Source organism: Temnothorax nylanderi, unplaced genomic scaffold, assembly GCF_030848795.1.
Source record: "Temnothorax nylanderi isolate EJ_2023f unplaced genomic scaffold, tnyl_v1.0 TNYL_tig0001_pilon, whole genome shotgun sequence".
NCBI classification, from domain to species: domain Eukaryota; kingdom Metazoa; phylum Arthropoda; class Insecta; order Hymenoptera; family Formicidae; genus Temnothorax; species Temnothorax nylanderi.
In genome coordinates this window covers 3,442,205-3,469,562 of record NW_027249063.1, presented here as the reverse complement: position 1 = coordinate 3,469,562, position 27,358 = coordinate 3,442,205, and the positions used below count along the sequence as shown (strand labels likewise).

At 46.8% G+C, this 27,358-nt stretch overlaps 1 protein-coding gene and 1 long non-coding RNA gene across 4 annotated transcripts in view; one reads left to right on the top strand and one right to left on the bottom strand.

Annotated features, from left to right (window-relative positions):
- Positions 1-27,358, bottom strand: part of LOC139781584 (uncharacterized) — a 238,758-nt gene that overhangs the window by 49,885 nt on the left and 161,515 nt on the right. Inside the window, exons 5-6 of one of the 3 annotated variants that reach the window (XR_011720599.1) lie at positions 15,978-16,071; positions 14,433-15,887 (exon numbers count right to left, since the gene is read on the bottom strand). This is a non-coding gene — a long non-coding RNA (uncharacterized lncRNA). Of the gene's footprint in view, positions 1-14,432; positions 16,072-27,358 lie in introns of those variants that run through there. The other 2 variants (XR_011720609.1, XR_011720594.1) reach the window with 2 other exon arrangements.
- Mirr (iroquois-class homeodomain protein mirror) overlaps positions 331-27,358 on the top strand; it is a 29,952-nt gene continuing 2,924 nt past the window's right edge. Inside the window, exons 1-3 of the mRNA XM_071719961.1 lie at positions 331-2,704; positions 13,489-13,983; positions 17,013-17,122. Coding sequence (XP_071576062.1) covers positions 2,666-2,704; positions 13,489-13,983; positions 17,013-17,122 — 644 coding nt within the window. The 5' untranslated portion in view covers positions 331-2,665. The remainder of the gene's footprint in view (positions 2,705-13,488; positions 13,984-17,012; positions 17,123-27,358) is intronic.

Sequence of the window (27,358 nt, the reverse complement as noted above, 5' to 3'; positions counted from 1 at the left end):
TCGGCCGGTCGCGTCCCCCTCCGTCTCATTCAAACCCATCCCCTCCACGGGAACGAAAGCCGAGAACGAAGAGGGAAGAAAGCGCCTACGGTGGGGCATCAGGAGGAACGAGGGAGCGAGAGCGAGCTATCGGGCTGTCGCGCGAAAGAGCGAGAGACAAAAAACGGAAAGAGGAAAGGAGAGAAAAGGACGGGAGAAACGAGGATCCTCGACTCGGGCGAGCGGCGAAAGGGAGGGAAAGCGCAGGGAGCTAGCCGAGCCCCACGGGCGACTCACCATATTTTATTGTCGCGTTTGCCGACGCTAACCGCCGGCTCCGTGCCCGATCGACGAAGTAGGATGCCGACGACCTGTGCGGGAAGAGAAGAGAACCACGCACGACACCCGGCGTGCTAATACGAGAGCTACCCGCGGAACGAATTCGCGCGCGGGTACGAGAGACAGCGGGCCGCGGGCGAGAGAGCGTGGCATCGGCGCGGCAGAGGTGGTGCCCGTACCCCCACCACACCGCGCGCCGTACCGATCTGGACCCTCCCACCCGCCTCGCCGAGGGCAAACCATCTCGCAAAAATCGTCCCCCTTTCCGTGGAAGGAAAAGAACCACGGCGACGACTCTGCCACTGCCACCACCACCACCACCACTACCATCACCATCACCACCACTAGACTCGGCGGCGAGTTTCGAGCGTTTCTCTCGTCATCGGGCCACCACCACTAGCGTGATACTATCGTTACCGCCAGCGCCACCGGCACTGTACCCGTCGCCTCCTCCTACGACACCGCGATCAACCGTCATCTCGCGGAACGTGGGGTACAACGGCAACTTACAGACCGCGAACCACGCTTGTTCCTCCGCGAGCGAGGAACGAACTTGCGCGGAATCGGGTGACGCGATAGGGGCCACCGACGGCGGATCGGCCACAGTGCTTATCGCGTTCGGTGAACGTGAAACGAACTCGTCTCCCATTGACAATCGCGTGAAAGTGAACCCTAAGATAATAAATAAACGCACAGTTGAATTCTCGTATTAGTCATCGCACGGAAAAAGGAGAAACGGGGACAAAGTGAGAGAGAGAGAGAGAGAGAGAGAGAGAGAAAAAGAAAGAGAGAGAGAGAGAGAGAGAGAGAGAGAGAGAGAGAGAGAGAGAGAGAGAGAGAGAAAGAGAAACAAGGAAACAGGAGGGGGGCAGAAATACGGAGCAAGAACAACATACGGTGTCTGGTCGTTGTCGCTGTTGCGTCGGCAGCGAGCGGGCGTGCACGCGGCGGAAACACGCGCCTCCGTCAGTTCGTACTTGGCGCTTTCGCGGTGCGCGCGATCGGTAGCGCCACGACCGGAGCAGTCGAGATCGGCACGAGCGAGAGGAGGAGGAGGAATAAGAAGACGGAACGCAGCATCTCTTTCGCGAGTTCGAGGCGCGTGATTGCGCAGGCCGCCAGGCGACCGGCTGCGTGGAAGGACCGCGAAGGATAAAAAGAGACGGCCGGTGTGCGCGATTCACATCGTCCTCACCGTTCTCCCTCACTCACTCTCTCTCTCCCTCTCTCTCTCTCTCTCTCTCACTCTCTCTCTCAATCTCTCTCTCTCGCTTTCAGTCTGTCCTCCTCCCTGTCATTCCTCTCCTTTTTCAGCGGTGTCCCTCCGACACCCTCGCTCAACCTACCACTCTACCTCACTCTTTCTCTCTCTCTCCCTCTCGGCCCCTCCTCCCCCCTCGCTTAGCTCGCCGTCCCGTCCCTCCGACGCTCGCTCGCTCTCGCTCCCTCCTCCCTCTATCCCGTCTACCCTTCTCGCTCTCCCTCACCGTGGCCGTCTCGCTCGCGCTCGCGATCCGTGTACCTCCGCCTTCCTATCCGCCGAGCGGAGGACTGGATTCCGTCGAAAAGAAACGACGATTCGGAGGATAGTCGCGACCGATCATAGCTGGCGCGTCGATCGGATCAACGGAGTGAATAGCCGTCCGCGACTAACCGCATCGCGCGTTACCGCGACAAGTGCCACGCATCGCGCCGCGCGCTCTCTGTGCCCTTCGATCTTTTTTTTTTATTTTCGCGCGACACTGGTTACCGCGACTCGCGACACTCCGGTGTGCCGGAGCAGAGCTCGCGCTCCTTCCTCGGGAGGACTCTTGGTCGCGCTGTTCCCTCTTCGGAGTGAGATCGGAGTGCGCGCGCGAGACGACCGTATCGCCGATCTTTCGCAACCTGCTTCGCGAGTGCACGACGACTACGATACACGGTAGTTGCAACAGCAGAACCGCTCCGGGGGACCACTTCTCGGTCGCTTTCGCGCCTCTGCTTGTTTCCGCGTGTGACAGTGCGAGTGCATATGCCGGCAGCGGAACGCCACCGATTTCGACCGGTTCGAGCGCAGCCGGGCGACCAGTCGCTACGACCGGGCGCACGGGAGTGCCGTCGACGCGAGTAGCACCCCCCTCGCCGGGGTGGCTGGACACGCGACAGAGAGGGTCCTCGCGCCTACCGCGTGAGCTTTCGCGTTGGTGAAAAAAAGGAAAAGGAGAAGGAAAGGAAAGAGCGAAAGTGTGACGGATCCGCGGAGTGACTGCGTCGGCAGCGAAGGCGCACTGCGAGAGTGCCGCGGACCTCTGGAACGATGATCGCGTAGCGGTGTCCGACCATCACGGCCCTGAGCGGCCGACACATCATGTCACAGTTCTCCTTCCGAGGATCGCCAAATCTACAGGTGAGCGCTCTCGATCCTGCGTACTCCCCGTGAGAGCTCTCGATGCCCGTATCTCGGGCCTCTTGGAGCCACGCGCGCACACGTCCGCTTGCGAGTAAAAATCGCGCGCCGCGACAGCTCCGTATGCTTGGAATTATTCGTAACTTTTCGGTCGAGGCTTCGGTATCCGCTTTGACGTAACTTTGACGTTAGTGCGTGTGCGCGTGTGTGGAATTTGTTAATAATAAATTTGAAAGGCGCGGTGAGAGAATGTGCACGTTGGGATTTAAAAGCTGCGAGCTTTCGAATCATACGTGGCGGGAAAAGAGCCGAGTTAATTAGCACGAGTGATAAGATTGATGCAGCGTAGTCAATGATCAAAGACATAAGTAGATTGATAAGTCGCAGTAGTTATCCGAGAGATCACGTTGCTAATATCAATGATTCCCGTTTGCACTTCGAGCTAGCTCGTTTCGGTATATCAGGCACCATTGTAAAAAGAAATCACTTAACGGCCGTGTCGTGCAAAAAAAAATCGATAATTATCCGTGAGATAAGCGAATTGAAAAAAAAGTAACCTTGTTGATAAATAAGTGAGTCCGCGAAATGGACGTCTCGAATATCGTACGTGTCGTTACTGTCGTTCTGATTCTCCTTACATTTAACGTTTTAGTGAAACACGGCAAACTGATCTTCCGATCACAGTCGGAATTATTTATCGCCGTGTTTGTATCGTTTACGGCTTATCGTGCCAATTGTAAAACGAAGTAATCGAATCAGCAAAGAGCCGCATGTTTAAACGATCCGATCGCCGCGCTTGTTAACAACATCGTATCTCGTCCCTTTTTCCGACTTGTGTAAAACAAATACGTATCCATAGTCACATAATCAATAATAAGGAATGACGCATAGCGCGAATTTCCGTGAAACATTTTTACCGGAGTCCAATATCTATTGGCTATTTTTGCTCCGTTTTACGCTGAAACGACTACAAGCAGAAATGTTAAACCCGAAAAATACTCTTGACACTCTTTTTTTTTGCACAAATTACCGACCGACATGACCGCGATATTATTTATATTTAGCTTATAATAAACCCGTCTGTTATCTAAATTACAGTTGCTGACGACACGTGTATTATACTGATAATAAATGCAAATGTTTTTTTTTATGCATATCTCTTGCGACAATAAACGAAAAAATAAACCAACTTTTAGATTAGTCTAATATAGGTATAGTATCGATTTATAGCGCACTGAGTTTATATGTATAGATTCGATATTAATTCAGCATTTTTCCCATCTTTGTATGTTAACAATAGTTTGATTTGCGTTTTTTTCTTGATGTAATCTCTCGAAGCGTTAATTCGTTGGTATTTGAAAGTAAAATGTGTAGTTAATGATCGAACGTTCATGTAACGTGTATGTATTACTTCTCGCGTGTAGCCTTGCGCGCACATATATATACGCACACGCATAATACACAGCTCGACAAATGTATTCCTTATTACAGACTATGTAACGATCGCGCGCAAGGCGAAAATATTGTCGGCGCGATTACAAAGCAACTTCTTGTCGGCTGACTGCGACAGAGTGTCATCGTTTGCAGAAATTACTATCGGCTAATTTTCGCGCCGCGAAGCTGTATTAAAGGCGTTCTCCTTTTAGTAAATAATTTTCGCCATTAAAATCACGATGCGTGCGACGCGTCGTCGTTAGGCGTCGTTAACTCGTTTTGGCCTCACGAGGCGTATCGAATAATTTGTGCAGGGAGGAATCCCTCCCTTTCTCTCTCGGCGGCGAAGGTGAGGGTTGCGAAAATGAATAGCCGTTGGCAAGCCGGAGAGGTTCCGTACCCACGTGTCCTGACACGCTGTATATAGGTATACCTTGCATATACGCCGCGCATAGCGCTGAACTGAGAACATGTGTTGCCACGCCTAAATGATCGAAGAGCCGAGCTCGGCGGAATAATTATCTTGTCTTACTAACAACGAAGGTTTTTGTCATAATAGCAGCATCGCATGCCGCTGCATTTCAACCGTATCTCGAAGGTGGTAATTGGTGCGTGCTCCACGCACATCTTTCCCATATCCGTTCGGTCGCTCTTCCCGATTATTTCACGTTTATATTCGCAGTTATTAGAATACGAATTAATTCCCTTTTACATTGATTTTATATTTCGCGTGAAATTACGTGAGAATCCAGACGTTTACTGCTCGCGAAAAATCTCAACACAACGCAAATGTATCGACACAAGGTAGCGCAAGTAAAACGATGATATTGAAGATGTGAAGGAATGTCGATGCAAAAGCGAGAGTATATTACAACCACTTTACATACAGCATATTGTTCAAGTGCTGATAAATTAAATGGCCTCTTATCTGTTATTTTCTACTTATAGTGCAGTAAAAAAAAAAAACAAAAGAGATAAATAATTACATTGGTCAGTGTTTATCGTTGACATATTATCGTTAATATATGACGTATGTATATATGTAGACAATAACTCGTCACTCATAAAGTATTGTTTTTTCATCTGTAATATCCATCACATTCCGCGCGTATTATTTTGTAACATGAAACACATCAACGAAGGAACGCATGGATTATCTTTGCCTATTTATGAAAAGTATATTTTTAATTGCATGTCTCAAAAACAAAATTCCCCGATCAAATAACGATGCATATAAAGCCACAAAATTTATCGAAATTATTACCCGTCACCATCTTCGTACACATAATCGTTCATACTACCTTAAAACCATTAACAATGAAGAGCAATTAATTACGCTACATCAATGTTGCTCGGTAATCGTCATATATCGTAACGTGTCGGTGCACTTGAGAAAATAACGAATCATAAACGAACAGCATACTAGGCGAACGTATAAATTTATCATCAGCGACTCCTAAATATTTGCAGATATGTAAGCGAGTTCGACGAATCGAAAGATAAAAAAAGAATTTTTCAATCTATTTTTATCACTTAAAGTCCTATCTTTTTTGTCGCAATTCCAAATTTCCATACCACATGGCTTTAGCATATCCACGAGGTAAAATGATCGAAGCAATATTGACACTGATCGTTGCCCAAATTAATCTGCAGTACGTTGATCCGACACGTCTCAGCGAACGCGAATGCAACGGTAGGTGACGTTGCGCGATGCGATCCACGCTCGCCGTTTAATTCCGGCTTGAAAAATTGTCGCGCCCACAAATACACGACTGTTCTTTTTTATTTTTTTTTTACGAAACTATAAACCACGCTCTGCATCGCGGCGACCGTGCGCGGCCAGGCGTTGGCATTAAATTTAGAACGCGGTGGAATTCATAACACTAATCTGCGTCGATCAATTTAATTGAGATAACAACCTCTTCGTTCTCGCACTCTCGCGTCTTCTCGTCCTTTTTGATTCCGTTGCGTTATTTTTGCCCATGTCGCGCGGTAAGACCGGAGAGCGTCGACGTCGCTGATGTATCGAGGAACCGCCTAGATGAATGCCGCGGTTAAGCTTACAATTTGTTATGCCACTAGCAGCATCGTTCCTCCCGACAAAATGTCACAACACACGGCGAAACTTGAAATTATCGTGTAACCGTACAGACGTCACGAGACGAACGGAGACCTTATATTTGAATTATGTTAGGTGTACCGAAGTATATTGTGGTTATTAGATTTTATAGCTAACAAGTTTGCGTATTATTGACGAGTGAATTAGAATGACGAATGTATCTGTAGGAAAAGTTTGTTTTGACGACTCGTACCGCACAAAAGAACAGTCTAATTCTTGTCACCGAGCCGTTAACATGAAATAGATTTCTCATCTAGCCCGCTTCGATAATTTGCTTGACAATTCTGGACCCCCCTTCTCCCATTCCTAACTTATAAAGATCACAATACGTGTGTATCTCTTTTATCAAAATGTTACGCTTAAAATAAAATAGCAATGCGGGAAATGGATTAGTGTACACTCCGCAGTTTCTCGTGTCATGTTGCCTTGACATGCGATCGGTTCATATTAGTTGTGACGACCGCGAGATTAGACGCGGCACTGGTTGATAACGGTGCAACGAGTTAACTTAATTACGGATGAAAATGAATCGAAGATTTGCGCTTCGAGCTCCGATTTGCTTCCGTCTTTCCGTTGAGGAGATATGCAGGATGTTGCAGGTTCATTGTAAAATATTCAACATTATCTAGATTTGTAATTGTACTCGATTGAATCACAACGTGCATCCTAGTGAGCGAGTATCGTGTTTCCGTGTCGGCTTATTATGTTTCGCTTGGGTGCAGCCATGTTAATACGTTTCGTAAGATCTGTGCGTTTTCCTTCGCGATAACGCGTCACAAATCCGTACGTAGGGCACATCCGTGGACTTTACTGGGCCTCAAGTAGTTACCCGCCTCTCGTTGTCGACATGTATACGCGCGTCAAATCGTCGATACGAATCGACGCAGTACGGGGAAATTCGTGCGATACGACTGCGTAACGGTTTAATCAGGATATCGATATAATAGATAGCTATCGTAGCCAGCACGAGGATACATAAATGACTTACATAACTAGATTATATCCGAGCACATCTGAGTACATTCTGATACGATCGGTGTATCACATGTATTTATCTGTTTGGAGGTAGTCAAAGTACTTAAGTCAAAACTTTTGGACAAGCCGTGCTCACGTAAACAGAAATGGAATATTGGCACTCGTGATATTACTTATCTTCGTATCTTTTTTTCTTTTTCCAATGACGTTATCATAAATAAATACATGACTACGCGATACAACATTGTAACAATGAATAAAAATCACGAGTATATTTCATTTTAAAAAAGAAATAATTAGTAGAATATGGCGGATTAGAAGAAAAACACCTGGGTTGGAAGGGAAGAGATATTTGGTCAAAGACATTTGTATGCCTGAAACGCTCAACGATGGCGATTCGGACAGAAGGGAAAAGAGGAAGGGACGCTCCCCATTGACGGCGACCACATAAAAATTATGAATGGCCATATTATTGCAAGTTGGCAGAGTGGCGACGTGTCGCGACGCGTTATATATAGATATATATATATATATATATGTAGATACGATCGCCGGTAGTAAGTTCGCGCCCAGCGGTTAGCGCTGTTTCACTCGCTGACTTAGCGCTACTCGAGCCGGTCTCTAGAGCTGACTCAGATCCGCCCTCGGCCTCTTGCTCGTTCCCTCAACTATCCTTCTCGCTCTTGCGGCCGTGACACGTTCATTCGTTCGTTCGTGTTCACATCGTGAGTAGCGACAGCCATCACGCAAGCGACATTCAGAAAATTTATATCGAAACACCGTTGACTGTGATCCGTTTTTTAATCAGAAGACAAATAAAAATTTCCACCTTGACTTTATAATTAGGTTGTAATCGCCGCTAGTAACGCAACAGTAATTCAATAGTATTATCAATACTGTCAAATTACTTATAACACACATACATACACAAGCCGGAGTGTTAATTGAACACTCCGTTTGTATATAAATCTCTTGTCCTTTGTCGCCAGGATAAGTCGCAGCTTCAATGACAGTTACACGCGTAATAATTCTCCCACACGATAAGTCACCGGTAACACAATAACCGCACACCCGTAATATAGTAACGCTCTTCCGTAAGCATCGTCAACGAGAATGCGATTACGCCGACGCGGGCGAAAGTAGTATCGCCCTGCACGGTGCGTGGTGTTGGTATCGTTCGTCACAATGTTAAACTGAGTAACGTACGTATGTACGCTATTGTATCACCACAGGTCCTCTTCTGATAACGCGCCGTCGTCGTCGTCGTCGTGGTCGTGGTCGTTGCTAATCGCTTTACGGCGAAACTTCGGTGTCGGATGACGACTTCGCAGTTTCGCCGCTCTGCTTTTGTCGAAATACGCGAGCGAGAGCTCTGGCCGCGGGCCCTCGGGAACCGTGAACGATACGATTGTATGTGTCCCCCTTCCACGGCGATCACGCCAACGATAACGCCGCATTTTGTTCCCCTCGGAGGCACGGGAGTATAACCATAAGCGATTAGCAGAGAGGAATTAATTAATTTAGCTGCATATCGCGCGCGATCAAATTATCGATGATACTTTGTGAGAAACGCGATATCACAGACCGCCCCGATCGTTTCCCGCAATTGCGGTTGTATTTGCGGTCGACGAAGGAACATAAATCCCATTATTTGCGTTTTCGTGAATTTTTTTTTTTTTCTAAAAAGAACAGAGCGAATTGATTAATTAATAATAGAAAGATAACAATTTACGCGGAATATTTAGAACGCTATGATTGAAGCGAGTATTGATTCCTTGTCACAGCATAAATTGAATTTGCAAGAATAACTGATCCCCGGAAATAGGAGATCATTACATTTTTAAGTTATTGTTAGTTAAAGTTTCATTCGCGCAGATATTTCCGAACCTACCGATAGTTTAACGCGACTCGTTAAAATCACATCCATGAAGAATATAAAACCTGTTTTTCAATCGACGTATTTCCAATCACATAATTTTATTATATGCACTCCGAATTATTCGGACGCTTCAATGTACAATTCTTTTTTATTTTTAATGTTTTTGGGCATTTTTATTATATATCAGATATTTTTGTTCATTAATTTTTATATACAACTAGTCTTCAAGATCATAAGTTACAGGTTCACAGCCGCTTCAAAAGATTTAGTCCATCGATCGGAGTCGGTCTTAAGCTTGAGAAATAATTGTATTCATATTATCTGACTGTAGAGAATTAGCGAGGATTTTCACGTTTTTCCGAATGTAACATTCAACAAACAGAGACGGTGCAGGAAGCTAGGGAAAGAGGGAGAAAAGGGAGCGTGGAGAAATATGGATAGGTGAGTCGCGCGGGGTGGGAACATAAGTGAGTGCTGCGAGGCCTAAACACACACGCGAGGAAGGTCCATCAATCTGGCCTGGAGTCAATATTGACTTGGCTGGGCCTCGTTGCAAAGAGGGCATCATCGGCACGCATAAAGAGGATCGAATCGGCCGCCGCGCCGCGTCGGTCCCTTTTTCGCTCGCAGGACACGCGTGACAAATGCTCCGCGCGCAAACACCGGCGCATCTGTGTCCACAGGATAACCGATTCTCTTCCGAATGGCCTATAAATCCTGGAAGTGCAGTCGCGCTACGGAGGTCCGCCGTTCGTTTCCGATTCGACGTACCTCCTATTCGCGTTCTTTACAAGCTTCTCTATCTGACACCCCGTATCGCCCGGAGCACCGCGCCGTCGTCAACCCGAGTTTTTACGTTTATCGAGCTCTTCGTTGGAAAGACGCCCCTGGGCTCCTCTCGGATTTTACTTGAATAAATTTCACCGTGGATTGTTCAAGACCCGTCAATTGAAACTCACTCGCATATCGCGGTATCGCGTGTATTACAATTTAATTTGTCAGTTAAAGCAAAATATAAGCACATCTGTGTCTCCACATATTACGACTTTACACTCTTGATTTTACATGTGTGAATTATTTATCGTTTAACTTATCTTAAGACGAAATATCAACAAATATAAGTATTTCAGTATGAATTATTTCTGTGCTTATCACTATGTTAATATCTCGGTTGTACGTTATAAAATAAACATTTAGATATATCAGTACTTTTTAGAAAATGTCAGCTTGTTATTGAATTTCTACTTTAATAACAAGCTAGTTATTGAAGCTTCTTCTCCTTCAGCAATGTTTTCGCGACGAAGCTTTTTACCGCTGCCGAGAAACATTGCTGATCGCGCTATTACTTGTTCCTTCGTCGACATGTTCGTTACACCGCGCATACAAATCGGGTCATAAGTAAGATGCGTGCGGCCAGGTGCTGTCGATGCCGATGTGTACCGAGTGCCGATCCTCAGTCGTTCGTCAGCTACCCGTTCACGGCCGCTTTAATCCGAGGACATGCACTTTTCTCTTTTTCCCAGGCCCGGACGACGATCCATCGATCATCGACTCGCGGCGCGACGCGTACGATATCGGTTTTTCGCGACGCGTGAGCGATGGGTCGTCGCGATTCAGGTATCCGAGGTATACCTGAACCTCTGAACGACAACCAGCGTGTGCGCGCGCGCGCGCGCGCGCGCGAGTCGAGAGATCCCGGTGTAACTTTCCGCAAACTCCTCGAAGATGTCAGGTCGACACACTAAGCGGTGGTGCGATGCTCCTCCGCAGTGTTCAAATATCCACGTATACCTATTCCCCGACGATGAATTCTCGCTCGTTTCGTTCGTTCGCGGCGCAGGTAGATCGCGACGATCGCCTCGTCCACTTTATCGCCAACCGGTTTTTATAGTACGTATCGAGTAACGGATGCTCGCGCGAAACCTTACACCGAACAGGGCGTAAGTAACGTATAATTACGCGAATGTTGCGAAAGGAAAGTACGCGAAAAGAGGGCTTCCGCTCGCGTGCCGAGGCATTAACGCGAACGAGAAAAATTGAGTTGATTATTTTCCCAGTTGACGTTTGAGATATCTGCCTCTCCTCTAAAATATCCCATAAATATAAATCCGAACGATATGCGGAATGATACGATTCTAGTTTTTAACGAATGGCTGGCGTGCGACGGATGATAAGAGTCGCCCCCGACGGCACGCGAAATTTCGTATCAAACGTAAAAAATATATATATATTTCGTATATACATCTAGCATGAGCAAAGTAGCAAATTCTCAGCTTTCTCCATAATCTGCAATTCTTCGATCTTGATGCCCATGTTTCAATCATAAGAACAATTAATCAACGGGGGACACCCAATTATAACGAATTAAACGAATATAATTTACTCCAAAATTTTAGTAAATGTAAAATCGGAAAAAATCGATATTGCTACATCTCAACGCGACTGCTAATTCGCAATGCACTCTCCGGCGCGTGTTTCTTCGCTGGGAGGCATCTACGAGAGAAATCACAGTGATGGCAATTAGCGCGCTCGTGGCACAAACGAGAGAACGAAGAGCTAATGCGTCGATATATCGGCACGTATACGGCGTACGAATAATTATTGCTTTCGTCGGTCGCTACCGGTACGCTGCGTGCCACGTATAATACTACCTCGAAGCCACCTTGCTTCTTAAAAGGAGACAGCAGCAAGGACGAAACCAGTGGTGCTTAAACTTTACATAATTACTTGAATTCTGTTGAATTTTTCACAAGGCATCCACTTTCGCTCGCATATAATTTCTCTTGAATGATTAATAAAAAAATAATTAAAACCTATGATAAGATCTTTGACAAATTAATTTTACATCCTATGTTTAAATATGTATTATAGAAATGTATTATAGAAATTATATATATAATATTAATTATAAAATTATATAAATTATAATATTAATTATAGTTTTTGTATGTTTAATAATTATTACAAATGATACTCGAAGGAAAAATAATAAAAAATAAGATTGGAAGAAAATTCAATTTTGTTATAATAAAATCTGTTAAATATTGCATCTCTTTTCGTTATACTTCGTAAAAAATATGACGAAATAAGTTTTCGTTTGCAAAAATGAAATGCATTATAGGCACCACTGCGCGACACCTCGCAGAGGTGATATAGTTGCCGTTGCGGTTTGCACGGTTGCGACTGGCAAGCAGCAGCTTCGATGCGATCGCATCGAGTAACTCAGGTTCGCCGCCTGGCTTCCTCTCTCGAGGACTAGGACTGAATTATGGCCCGTGGTAGCGGACACTCGCCAACACGCTTCGTCGTTTAACCCTTTGCCCGATCCGGAGTCCCGAAGCGCATTCTTGCCATCGCCGGCTTTTCCCTCGAACTCCTTGGAATCTTACGATTTCTGAAAGAGAATGGTCGGATGTATGCCCGGCGAGGGACCGGTTCTTTCGCCTTTAAATGCGACGCAAATGTCGAGCATATTTTTAAATCGAGAGAATTTCCTTTTTTTTTCTCTTTTTGTAAAATTGGATATATGCCGATGTCAGCGATATTTTTACATTTAAACCAATACGTCGATACAAGAGCGCGGAAATTGTACTCTAAGGCGCAATCTTCTTTGACCCAAAATTATAATAGAGAACTGCTTTATATTAACTTTATCGTCGTCGATTGCAACGCGCGTCGTAATATAGCGGAGGTATATACGGTATTTACCGTACACACGCACACGCGTTTGGCCATCGTGCGACAGTTGGCCCTCGAAACATCGGCGACGCATCGAGGACACGCATTAACGCGACTCTCTCTCGACGCCATAATGCGCATCGCGCATGGGTTTTTCGCCCCAGCACAATGCGTACGGGGGTTTCGACAATATGTTTGGGGCCACCGAAACGAGGCAATGGATGGATGGATGGATGGATGGATAGCTGGCTGGCTGGGACAATCGCGGGGAGCGTCTCGGGGGTAGGGATGTTTCACGGGGGTTTGTTTAGGTTCCCGGGCGCGAAAGGCACTCAACCCGCTAATCTATTTAGCCGTAGTGTTTGATATGGAATTAATGAGGCCCGCCGGCATTATGCCCAGCGCCCGTAGATTTTCGGTTTAGTCGTGGAAATAAAAGGAGGGGGGCCTGATGCTTGCAGTTGCGTTCGCCTTTTCATAACGGGGATCGCCTCTTACCATCCGCCAGCTGCAACACGTCGTAACATGTAGTCGATACTTCGAGATTTCGTAGCAACGATATATCTAATCCTTTAACGAGGTGCATTTATAATATCGTGAAGAATGTAACACTCTAAGACAAACCTCACGTATGGAATAATTTAATCAGGTCAATTCAACTTGGATACTGATTGGAGCTCTGCGATCTATTGGTTGCAGTGTCCTGTAACAGTGAACTCGTCGTTGGCGCCGTCCTCGGTCTCACCTACAACCGGTGCGATCCTGAGCGCGGGCGGCCCGTCTCTGGTCAGCAGCGTAACCGCCAGTACGACGACGAATCATCCCCTGGACGTAGCCGGTCTGACGCAAGCGAGGATGGCGGTGACGAGCGCGATCGTGAGACCGCCCGGCAGTCCCACTACCTCGGTTAGCCCGTCCCAGGGTCATCCGCCGCCATCGGCCGGCGGTCCGACTGCGGCCAGGTGCTGTGATACCGGTCGGCCGATCTTCACGGATCCGCTGACGGGCCAGACCGTCTGCTCCTGCCAGTACGAACTGCTGGGCGGCTATCAGCGTCTAGGTGGCCTACCCACGGCCGCGCTTTCCATGTACAGCGCGCCGTACGCGGCCGCCGCAGCCGCGGCGGCGTCCGAGGGTATGGCCGCGTACTTTCCCAGCTTGAGCGCCGAGCAAGCACCCTTCTACACGCCCACGGTGAGTCCAAGTACCATATATGATAAAATAACAAAGAGCCGAGATGAAAGTTCGTGAAATCAAAATTCGACAGTTTTATGCTCGCATTTTTCCTTTCCACGACCGTAAGCGGAGGATTCTTTTTCTTTTTTTTTTTATTCTGCGAATTCCGTGCATTATTCTCACTAAAATATGTGACTTATAACCGTTCGCACGGTTCAACTGCGCCGCGTGCGATAAGCTCGACACTAGCTTTTGAATCGGCTGTAACAGTATTTCGTCGCAACGGCGTATACTTGGTTTTCAGAATTTTCTCGCGAGGCAGAGAGTAGCATATCGATAAGCCTGGGGGAGAGATAATATCGATGCACGACTGAAGCAATTCGTGAAACAAAGGATATCGCGGATTTTACGATACCGTCGATGATAACATAACCCGGAAATTCTGGCTTTCATATAGCTGCATTCCGTATAGTTAGCTATATTTATTTATTTTTATTAAAGAAAAACAAGCAAATATATTTTATGATGTAACTCGTCTCCTTCATTTTACATAATATAGGTATTCGTAAACGGAAATTCCGGTATGGCAATTCTATTCTAGGCAATACAGCCGACGATAATTATGCAATCAGTAATTTTCCATAACTGATTTCCTTGTAGATAGCAACGCAACAAATTAATTTCACTTACGCATATCTAGTTGTATAAGTAATATCATGCTATCAACAAAGTTTTCAGTTAGCGTTTAGAAGTTTACAAATCAAGCTAGATAAATATGTATAACGCAGATATGCCGAATATTTGTCACGGAAGAGGAGAATTCTTCTATCTATTGCAAGCGCAGCGTGATAGCGCACAAATATTTATAAAATCAGATATAGCATCATACGAATTCTGTGAAATAATTTAAAGATATATATACTGTTAAACGACAATTCTTTATAACACATTTATAACCCTGTGCAAATATTTTCATAAATGTCGTGTATAAAAGGATTCCTTTACGCTTCCGAATGGGACTTACAACAATTCTGCCGATGTTTTCGAATTCTAGTTGCATTCTTTCGAATGCTCCTCGCGCTTGGCGTCAAGTGCTAAAGGTTTAATATCTGAACGAAGTCGAGTACATTGAAAGCACACGGGATGTGCGAGGTTTCTCTTCGCAGCACTTCCGCGTTCCTGCGCAGTACCGTCGATCTCAGATCGTCGAAATGTTCGACGCGGCTCTCCAATATCGATAAATGCCTCGCGCGAGCCGGCAATAGTAGCGACGTTATATCCCGCCGTAAAATTTTTATCACGCGGATTAAATCCCAATACGGACGGACTTCTATATTTCTGTATCACCGTGCAGATTAAATTCTGATACGAATTTTTATTTTCATGACTCGATCGAATGCTCCGAAATGATGTGTTTATTTAGGGGATTAACGAAGTTTAGCGATCCGATTTTGCCCGTGGTCCGACCGATTTTTTCGACGTGACGCAATTCGCGTCTTTCGGTTCCGTCATGCGCGCGCAGAAAAAAAGCCCTCTTTCACATCGTCAATCCCTTCCCGGGCCGTAATTCGCGATGTCGAGATGTCATTGCGACTGGGTGGCTGCAGGGCGACGTGTTATTAATGCATAATCTAGAAGCGCTTTAGCGTGTTCGCTCATGCGTCGGATGAGCGTTATCAGACCACACGCGAGGCGTGTACGAAGAAAACAGCGAGCGGAGCGTAAATTTATGAATCCGTTTTGCCGTAATAATAGGACACGGTCCCGCGTTACCGAGCCGTCGTCACTCCGTAAGACCGAGCTGTTATCGTTGGTCTTTATGTTCGAGCTTAAGGGGCGCGGGTATATAGCGTAGCCTGCTCGTAACGAGGCAGCAGATTGTACAGGTCGCGCACCGACTACGCGACGTCCATGATATCCCCCTATATATAAAGTCATTAAGTATCGCTTTTTAACGAAAACGTTTATTTCCTGCCTCCCGCTCTGTGGCATTCGCTGGGCATGGTAATTACCTGGGTTACCGCGGTTCCGTCGTTGATTTATGTCGTGTAATTCCTGTCACAGACATCGCTCTTCGGAAAAGCCCCGGACGTTATCGCGTAAAGGCTGTAAAGATACCATGTCTATTTAGTTTATCTGTCATCTCATGTATTTCGGATATCTAATCCGCTGTTAATAACATATATCATATTAAAATAATACAATAAAACATATACATATATAGTAACGTATATATAGTAATAATAATATGATAAAACATATATCGTATTAAAATATTATTGCGTCAGATATATGTGTGTAATTTAGAGAGAGAGGAAGAGAGAAAGAAATGGAGAGCCTTTTACGAGCCTATTATACCCGTTAGATAAAATACGGCAGAAATTTAATAGCGACCCCCTGTCGCATAAGCGAGGTCGTGGGTTAGAGAAGCAAACAAGAGAGCCACACACAGCGATCCTAATTATTATTATCAGCGCTTTACCAGCTATTCTTTTATCATCATTGATGCATCGGAGATCGGGCCGAGCAGCGCGGTCGATACGAGCTAATTGCGACATTCGTTCCTAAAAATGGATCTTTTTCGAGCAATTAACCGCATTCTGTGCGATTTCATTTAAAAACCACGATAACGAGTGACCGGGTTCGGCGAAAGCATACTTACATGCGCGCGTCAATAATCGGAATAAATTCGAGGCACGTGCAGATCCGTTTCTGCGATCGCGCACTGCCACTCGAGGCGACTTGTGAAAATTATCGGCGGGACCGTTAATGGCACATACGTATTAATACATGTATTAATAGCCTCGAGAAAACTGGACGGCATAAAACTGCTCATAATTTCTCGATATAAAGAAATCTAGTATATTGCAAATCTCAATAATTGTTTTTATCAATGCCGTTAATTCGTCGATCACTATCTTTTATCTCGTTCCCTGTCGTTACTTTTTCTTTAATGTGTTGTAATAGTCGCGTATGCTAATAAATCACGCGTGATAATTACAGAAACGAAAATACCGAGATATTTATTTGTTCGTACGCTGTTACAGGCCGGTTTAGATCTCAAGGAAAATCTAGGCGCTGGAGCCGCAGCAGCGTGGCCTTATCCCTCGATGTATCACCCTTACGATGCTGCTTTTGCGAGTTATCCCTTCAACGGGTAAGTCTTGTAAATATTTTCCGAATTATTCATCGTACGAATTACATGCGTCACGCGTTTAACGTCGATATTTACTATGCATACAGATTCAAACACGAGCCAAAGCACCAGCCGTTTAATTAGATAAACTGTATTTCGATGCAAACAAGCCAAACGATTTCTTATTATTGTTTTTAACGGGAGTGTGTCGAAATTTTCGGCAATTGCCGAAAAATTGACCCGTTGACTTACAGCAGATAGCGTCTACAGCATCAGAAAAGTCTGCTCGCATGAAGAACGAAAGCAATGCGAGCGAAATAAACGTCGCGCGCCACACTAACACCTTCATAGGAAGATAAAAGTTCTCCAAAAGATCCTCGCGAGTGATAGCAAATGCCACGTTATAATTTTATTTATCTTCTCGGCGTTGAAACCTAACAGCAGACGTGATATAATTATTTTAATATCATCGAAACAATGTTATACAGAAGAAGTCCTCCCGCTTTGTAGCAAGAGCATAGCGTTCTTTCACAAACCTACGAGACGCGGACGAATCTTAATTACTCCGTAATCTCCGCGACGCGCTACGTTATTTTCAATGTTGACGCGTTTTAATGCCTTTTCCGTCGCAAGAAAGAGAAAGAGAGAGAAATCAGGTTGTACGCTCTTTCTCCTTTCCACAGTCGATACGCTGGTGCACGGACGGAGATAAGACAGCGAGAGAAACACATAAACATTCCAATAAATTAGCGCTCAAGTGACCCGGGACTGTCGCCACGCCGCTTTTTTCTCGCACTCGGGATCAATCGCGGCGTGTCGTGACGCGGTCGGCGAAAGGTCTCGTTTGATAAATTCAAGTCGGATCACCGGGCACCAGGACAATGAAGATTAAAATTCGGAGAGAAAGAGAGAGAGAGCATCCGGAGTAGCGCAAGGCAGAGCGACGTTTGCGGATGATTGACGCGAGGTCATCCGAAACATCGATAATTAACCCGTTTAGTCGCGTTTCCGGGATCTCGCTCGTTTACAAATGCCACGGATGATCGTGGCCGATTCGAGAAATTCCGACTGTCGTTAACGCCGCGCGTTTCATGCGCGATCTGAGAACTCTGGTACCGCGCATACACGATGGTCGTATCTATGTAAATATGACTGATAACTATATGTAAATTACTGTTGAATATTAGCCGGTCCACGCTTGAAATACTCCTGAATATCACGGCTGGTTCATTTTCGATCATAGCGAATATAGGTCTCGATCGCTAATGAGATTTCATTTTTAAAAAGAGAACGTTTCAGTCGCATATATGCAACATTTTGAAATTTTTCATTCCAAGCGTTGCGGCCGGAGCGTTTATCTCTCTCTCTATATAATATCTAGCGGTGACGCACGTCAACAAATTTGATAAAGATTCAATTCCTAGTGCTCTTTTACGTCAATGCCATTGATCGAGGCGTTCGATACTCCACTCTGCTTCTCGGGAAAATAATATATATATATATAAAAGCAGACGGTCACGTATTTTGCCGCACGAAGGGACGGGCGGGAGAGACGCTCCTCTAAAGGCGAAGTAGCGAGCTTGGTTGACAACAGCGGTCGACGCGTGGAATCTATACTGCCGTGCATGACGCACTTCCGGCGACGGTCGCTTCGTATGCAAGGAAACGATCGGGTAATACAGCTTGCTTAGCATCCATTCGCTCTAGTCGTGGCCGGGCGACCGAGGTCCTTTGCGGGGACCCACCGCGCCGGATCCGCGGGCCCCGCGCCGCACCGGAACTACACGCGAGTTCTACGGACTGTCGACAGGCGACAAAGACGCGGCCAGCTACGAGGCAATCGTAGCTGCACCTGCGTCAGTCGGCTCGTGGATCAGCTCGCAGACATAGAATGACAATCGAGAGTCCCCCCCTTCCAAAGTAAATTTTTTTTTATATCTATCTCTTATCGATCTTATCTCGTTCTCGGAAGAGACGTAAAGAGGATTGTCGAAGGAATAAACCGAGTCTTTTTCTTTCTTTCTTATGGAATTACGCTTATTTAGCTAATGCGCGTCTGCTCGGAAAGTTTTCGTGCGCGTCGGTGACACGCCCCGTTCTCGCGTTTCCTTCGCGTTTCGAGACGAACGGATTTGCACGACGAACATGAAAGCTTCCCTTGACTCGTATATAGAGCGAGTTACATTCAGTCCCGATATACGCGTGATATCTTTTAACACAATCGCGCCGTGTAGATGAATCTGAAAGAAATGCTTACGTTGATGTTTTAAGAAGTACTTAGTATGCGAGTTTTAAGGCGCTCGTTATTGACATATCTTATCGTTAAAAGAATGAAATGTCACTCGTATTCTTGTTCCTGCAGTAACCGGAAGCAAAAACTGAGAGTGAGTATTAAACTTTAAAGTTTAATACTCACTTTTATTTATTTATCATTTTTCTGTGTGCGTTAACTTGTCCCACATAGTATACGTACAATTTTCTTGTATAGTTTCTCAGCACGCAACTTTCTCTTCATGTCTAACGCCGTGTCTAAAACGCAAGGAATTACTGTATCTCGCAATATAACTTGTTATTAAATAAAAAGCATATCTCTTATATATAGAATTAATTATTCTCTACTATTATTACTCGAAACGAAACCTATCATAACGTTATTTTTATTGGCCACGTAATAGCTATATCATTAACTCACTTTTGTAATTAATTCCAACGCGAAGCGATTATTATTATCCTCGCGAGTGACGGGCAAAGTAGCATCGTGCGAAACGTGGCGGGGAATTTGGCGGTAACGCCCGGCCCGGAACTATCGCTTAAATCGGTACCGGGAGGTGCGAAGGATCTGGCGCATTATGCGCGAGCGTGCGCGACGACCGCTTAACATGAGCATACAAAAAGCCAATAATGCAGCGTTGGCATGCACGGCCGCAAGGTCTCGGGATCGTGCGGGTTAACGGTCTCGTCTTTCCGGCGGATTGGCCCTGCTTCCGGAGACATATAGGGTAGACAATAAGAAAGCGACGAAGCAGGCCCCTCGGTCGTACGGGCAGGCCCGCTTACGTCGTCTCGCGCGTTCTATGTTCGGCATATCGCCGAGAGCGATCGCCGATACGTAGTATTATTAAGCGTGTCCGTACAACGACACCGATGTGTCGGGCACGCGCTTCGAGTCCCGGACGAGTAGTATCTCGAGGCACGGCACGTGAATCCTAATGTACGTGCGAAGTCATAAGATATGAACGAGCATGATTATCGGTGGAGAAAAGTAGTACTCTTCGACGAACCATATTTGTTCGTATGTGAAATTGCGTACAACGATAAAAAGCAGCTTTCTAGGTTTGCCTAAATTCATCAACGACAGAGTTGCCTAAGCGTAGAGAGATAAATTCGCGCTTCCATCTTCCTCCGATGATCTTAAAAGGAGAGTTAACGCGGTCGAAGGGTACTTTTCAATGTAAAGGCCAGTTTAACGTAATCATTTAGAAATTAGAGCCTCAACGGCAGCGTTCCTCGCTCGGTGCCGATAGGACTCGAAATATTTCGCAGCTAATGAGACGAGGCGGGGCTGGGCTATCCCGCACCCTTCGGTGCCCCGCCCGTGAGATACGTCTCGCGTGGATGATGTACGGCCGTTTAATGACCCGGTTTCAGTCCCGGGGGACGGTTTTTGCCTGGTCGGTAAGGGTTGAGGGGGACGTGCACGTCGGAAAAGTCAGCGACACTCGTTTTTCGTTAGACGAAGGGGTCGCGGGGCCCGTGCGCGCGCGCGCGCAGCTTCGTTTCTTCGGCAACATGCGGATGACAGCGATTCGTCGAACCGCGTGACAGGCAGCCCGCGGAATGCACGCCGCTCTTTCCCCATTAGGCTTAATGGACGTAGATTAGTCCTGCCCCGGCTATGTATGCGCGTCAGGATTTAATGACTTGGCCGCACCCCTCTCTACCCCGATATCGCTGCCTTCTCTCGACGGTCGAACAGACGTTGCCGAGAAATAGTGTGTCGTTGCACTGATTGCAAGCGGATCGAAGGAAACCCCCACGTTCTTGATTGAGCCATTACCAATTTTAGAAAAATGTGACAGATGACGTTCGATATGACTGGCGAGATCGCCAATAATACGGCGAAGCCGAGTGCCGTTTCGGTTATACGAAGTAAATAATTCATGAGAGTATATGTCTCGATTAAGAGGTACAAGAATATCAAGTGGGAAGACTCGTCGACGTGGTAAATCATAAGTTTGGAGTGTACGATAAATTATTTCATCTTATATTTCATTCTGCGGAACGTTTTCTAAATTCACGGTCTGCCAAGATAACAATCTTTCCTCTGCTCGATTTTATTTTACCAGAAGCACTTGTTAAACGGCGCGCTTCGTCAGGTCGACAATGTAGTAAACAGGAAAACGAATCCCCGGGAGTACGGGCTAATTAGTAATTACGCGATCGCCGATCCGTTACTCTCGGCCGCATATCTCTCTGCAAAGCGCAGGAAGTGTGCTTCCATAAATTTCGTAAGTTCAACGATAACGGTCGAGCAGTGCGGAGCTATAATCCCGACTCGCGATAATTCAGCGTGACTTTAATCACGGACGACGGAGTTAAAGTGCATCCGCGGACGGATTTAAGCGATCGTGTGACAAAGTAGCACACCGTGACACCGTGTATCATTTTGTATAAACTCGGTGATATTCGCTGGGACAGCCGGAGTGTGAGTAAGACAAAAAGAGAGAAATGGAGAGAGACAGAGAGCAAGATTGTATAATCTCCGTACGTGGCGGGATGCATTGCAACACGTGTACACACACACGTCGACACGCGACCGGAGAGAGGGAGGGGGAGGGTGGGAGGGGGAGAGAGAGAGAGAGAGAGAGAGAGAGAAACCTTTCGCCGCCGTTCTGGCGAGACGCACACACATATCCGGCGAAGTTTACGATCGATCTGTCACAGTGCGACCAACTGGTAATAAAGTTGGATGCGGAACAACCGACTGTCACACCGCGGTGACAAAACTTCCTCCTCCCGTGCGAGGCGAAGCGAGGCGTGGCTACGCGAGGACGCGCTTCTAAGCGCTTCTAAGAGCTTAACGTGACGACATCGGGTACCACACTAGACGCTCGTGTCGTGTAAATTGCGGGAGTGAATACCGTGGCCAATGTGCCGTCTCCACCCGCCGGCCGACTGTAACTTGACACTAATAATCGGCTGGCTCTCTCTTTCTCGTTCCGCGCGTCGTCGTTCCGTTCCTGCTTTCTCGCCGCGTGCTTTCGCATCTCGTATATCTCGTGGTCTCTCTAGTCAACGCAAATATTTATACCACCAAGTATCAAGAGCACGTTGCCGAGTCGTCAAATTAGAATTCCACTCCCGCGAACAGTTCGCGTTCGTTCTCATCCACGGAATCATGTCTCTCCGTCTCTTTCGTTCCTACCTATGTGCAGCTGATTTTACGAGCATCCACCGAAACATATGTTGTTGGATCCGCGGAATCGCACTCGAAACTTTTGACCGGTTCGATGAAATTCGTATATATTAGTCTTCGACGATCGGCTGCATTTCGACGCAACTTAAATCGATCTAGGCCATGCTCGGTCTAATAAAATAGGTTATTGGAATAATACGTGGATCATAAAAGCTTTTACAAATCAAAACTTCTTACAAAAGTATTTCGCGTCTAAAAATGAGTATGATTAAGTATGCAACTCGTTAATCACTATAAACGGATTCGCAATTTTTTAAATAAATGGAATTCGAAGGCCTTTAATAATACAACATCTGCGATATAACGCCCGATTTTTCTTCCCCGCGAGTAAACCTTTCAGTTCACTCTATTTTCAACCTGTCTCACGAGGACTGGCAAGGTCACCGCCATGGAAAGCGGGTGGATCAAAGGGGCCGCAAACCAGTCTAGCCGCGGACCCGTGGCTGATTAAACTCAAGCGCAACCACAAACGACAGGGACAGTGATGGTGCGCAGGCGAACGGACGGACGGGCGGGCGGGCGGGCGGGCGGGCGGGCTTTGGGACAAACTGGATGGAAAGATGCGCGCGAACGCACAACCCTCGTGCGTGTTCACGATCGTGCCGCGGAAAGATGGCGTCTACCACTGAAATGGCCGCAGTAACGCGCTGATAAAACATAAGGCATGACGACCGTATCTGAAAAGGAGCGTCGAGGGGGCGAGGAGGGCCCGGGAGAGAGAGGGAGTAGGACGGAGGACGAAGTTAGATATCATCCCTAGTTACGGCCGGTGACGAGGGGCGGAGTCATGCCAACCGCACACCTGCCCCGAGGTGAACTGCCCTTGGTCACCCCCGGGGCTTCCCCCCTTCCCATTTTCACCCTCTCCGGAGGCTACATCTTGATGGACGCGTTTACGCTAACCGGTCGACGGAAAAAGGGCGAAAGAAATGGCCGTTCGGCTGGATTTTAATGGTCGACTCGATTCGCCGTCTTAAAAAAACCCTAGGCTGGACCTTGCGGGACTCGAAGCTTCATCATGTGAGCGCGCGGAGAACCGGTTGTTATCTACGAGAAATATATTCACAATAGCGGTCCATCTCGCTCGGAGGATGTCAACCGCGAATCGCGATGCGCGGTCGTTCGGTTTGACGGATAAGTCGTCCGGAAAATATATCAGCCTTCGCGTCGTACATCGCCGTGGTATGCGAGATATGCAAATCGCGATTCTCCACAAATTTGTAGCCCAATCGAAAGCAATAGTGGTGTTTCATACATCTGGGCACTGTCTGATCGGCGATAATCAATACGCGTGTTAATTCGAAACGAAGGTTATAATTATCTCGTAGAAGTCCATGCTGATGGAGTATAACGCAGTGTAACGCAGTTTACGTCAATGGAAATGTGTTGTGCATATCAGCGATAATACTTTTACGACTTGCATTAATCAAAGTGCTTCACGGGATTAAATCAACACCTCGTATATACATTGGGTTAGCATGCTTGAAACGTTGTACAGTGGACGCTTAATGATAATATATACGCATCGTTACGCGTTTGTATTTAAATTTACTTTACATCTGCTCGATCAATACGCCCGTATTTCTTTAAACCGCTGGTTAACAGCGATTTTGTGGGACAACTCTTCCCATTTACGCACATATTAATAAGTATCGTTTCCGTTTGACATTTTTATTTCCCCTGCCTTTAAAAATTAATAGTACAAACGATATTAAAACAATTAATGTTTTCAATTTGTTCTTTAATATCTATAGTTGGCACTTCCTGTATAAGGATATACGAGAAACTAAATTTTTATAGTCACAATGTATTGCTGAATCGGTGAAGAAAGTTACGTAACTTACATCGGGAATGCCTTCGGGATGCGGCTCGAAAAGAAATCGGAAGTGACATTGTCGGAAAGTATTTCTCCCAGTAAAGATTTGCTTTCGAAATGTAACGAGAGCATATATAGATTTTCTGAAACGCGGCGAAAGTTTGTGTCCAGGATAGAACAGGTACCTTTTGTGAGGATAAAAAATGCTAAATTTTTTATAAGTCACACTGTAATTAATTTTTTGCGAAACAGCGAACGGTATTACAAGATGGAAATGGCGTAGGAGGATAGAACACGAGGCGCGGCCCGATTAGCAATCACCATGGAAACAAGCACTTGATGCGATCAGTTGTGGAGAGCGCGAGAGGAGAGGAGGATGCGCGCGATGCCGCGCGCATATACGTATGCGTATCTATCAACGCACACCTACGTGCATTTGCATATATATTTATATAACTCTGGCAAATGTACAGTGCTCCCTCTATATTCTATCGGTCCTCCGCATATATGTATACAATATATACACACACCCGTATAGCTGTCGTATATTTAAAGCGGTTGACGATGGCGATAGCGATGGTTGGTGGCGATGATGATACCGGAGGTAGCGGCTATACGGGAGATAGATTGGGAGAATCACTCGGAACGAGGAGGGGTCGGGAAGGGGGCGGGAGGGTAGGAGAAAGAGTAACGGGGAGTGAAACCGTTGGTGCTGCAAGCCAAGAAAAGAGACGGGAAACAGGCTCGGTACGCGGATGGAGGAAACAGAGAGATAGAGACGGAGCGGAGGAGTGGCAAGGGAGGCGAAATCGGGAGAAAGCAGCGGCACCAGCAGTTGCCGCTCTCGGGGCGGCTGGCTGTTATCATGAGAAACAAGCTTCCACTCTGATTTTTTAATCCGATCCGCGCCCCCTGCCACCGGCTGAATTTTAAAATAACTGCAGAACGCCATTTGCTCCTCGCAAACAGACCGGGGTTAAGCCATCCCCCCGCCGTCACTACCGCCCCCGGCTGCCGCCACCGCCGCCGCCGCCGCCGTCCTGCCACCTCCTCTTGGTACTCTTGGCTCTTTTCTGTCTTCCTCGCACTTTTCCTGCCCCCGTTTTATCGATGTCGGTCCATCTTGCGCGTCCTCTGCCTCCCTTCGGCTCGCTACTCGCCCGAACCACCCTTCGTCTCCATTCTCCCGACGAGCGGAGGCAGGACGCCGCGTCTCCGACTCTCCGCGTCTGCGACCTGGCGTCGAGCGGATAGGACGAGGAATACACAGCGGAAGGATAGGATAGGTCGAAAGACGAAAAGACAGAGAGATGTATATCAAGGCGTGCGCGGGCGTACGCGCGCGCGCGCGCGTGGCATGAAAGCGCCTGATGCCAAATTGAAATGTTTAGCGCTTCGTTTCAGCTGCTTCAAATCCCGCATGCGGGGCGCCCCGGAATCGGAGCGAGACAAATAGAAGCGGGAAAAGTGCGACGGGTAGATAGCGGAGGAAGGGTGAAGAGAGATAGGGAGATGGCGAACGAGGACGGAGGGTGACAACGAAGATAGAGAAGCGAGAAATGCCGTGTGTAGGCCTGCCTCCGGGAGAAGGGTAGATAAGTGACAGTTTTATTAATTTCCCATCTCCCGCCGCCACTTCCACGCTCACCATCCCTATATCTAACCTACCCAACGCCACGCAACACCAGGGACGTCAGTCGCGCGTCCATACACGCCTTCCCACCCTCGCGTCCCCGTCGTCAGATACGTCTCGGAGTGTGCGAAGGCGAAAATAAAGCTCAATAATGGCGACGCGCCGTGACGGGGCCACCGCCGGAGTCCAGAAGGTGGCGGAGGTACCGGTTGGGGATTTGAATCAACGATATCTCATCGTTCAGAGGTATTTTTATGGGGGAGGTTTTTCACGCCCAGAATTTCGTATAAACTCTCGTTTGCTTCGCAACTGTTTGTGCGCTGAAAACATTTCAGACGTAAGATCAATTAACATGTAGTTTTATATTGAAACTTTTTTTTATGTATTATAATTCTCAATGAAACCAATGAAACCATGTCAGATCATTCATATTTGCGACAGAATTCAGTAACGGCTGCAATCATTAATGACGAATACGATTAAGAAAATCGTTTCCGATTAGATCGGCGATTTCATATAAATCTCTCGAGACATCCGAAGCTTTGGATCGCGACATCTCGGCCAGATCTTACACGCGAAGAAAAAAAACTGCGAAAGGAAACGAGAGACGAATAGAAAAGAAATAAAATAAAATTTCACGAGAAGCAGAGACAGAAAGAGACAGGGGGAATGGAAAGAAAGAAGCGGAGAGAAAGTATCCCGTGAGTCCTGGCCGGTCGCCTTGGTGGTGGAAAATTTAATTTCGATCCCGTCGATTCAGCAGTTATACCGAAGTTTAATCTTTGATAAGGGTTAGTCTTTTAGTAATGGGATCCCAGAGGGTCGGTCGCTTCGGTCCGCCAGAGTGGAAGGCAAGAAGGAGGTTGCTTGCTCTCCTCTTCTCTCCCTCCTCCCACCCTCCCTTCGCTCCTCTGCTCTCTTTCCTCTGGCCAGGATGGGAGGAAAGAGCTTAAACCGTTAGATAGAGATCTGCTCTCGGGATGAAAGTAGTATACCTACCTCTGCCGCTTATATCGCTCTTCAAACCGAGCAGGACTCGGACTTTTATACCGACGTTGGGGAAGGCATAACGAGCCCCGCGATGGGATAAGTTTTTCGACGCGAGCTCTTCCGCGGAGGATCTGCTTAGTCCTCCCCCTTTCCCCCTTGGCGCTGGCGTTTATTTTCGCTCACTCGCGTATAAAATATCGTGTATGCGTCTATCCAGGTCACGTGTCTCCCTCGAACGAAAACGCGTCCGCGTAGAACTTAATCCTCGACTGGTCTGGCGAGGTCCAGGGACCGTTTCGAAGCCTACTAGACCAGTTACGGGATAATAAACGCGTGACTTAA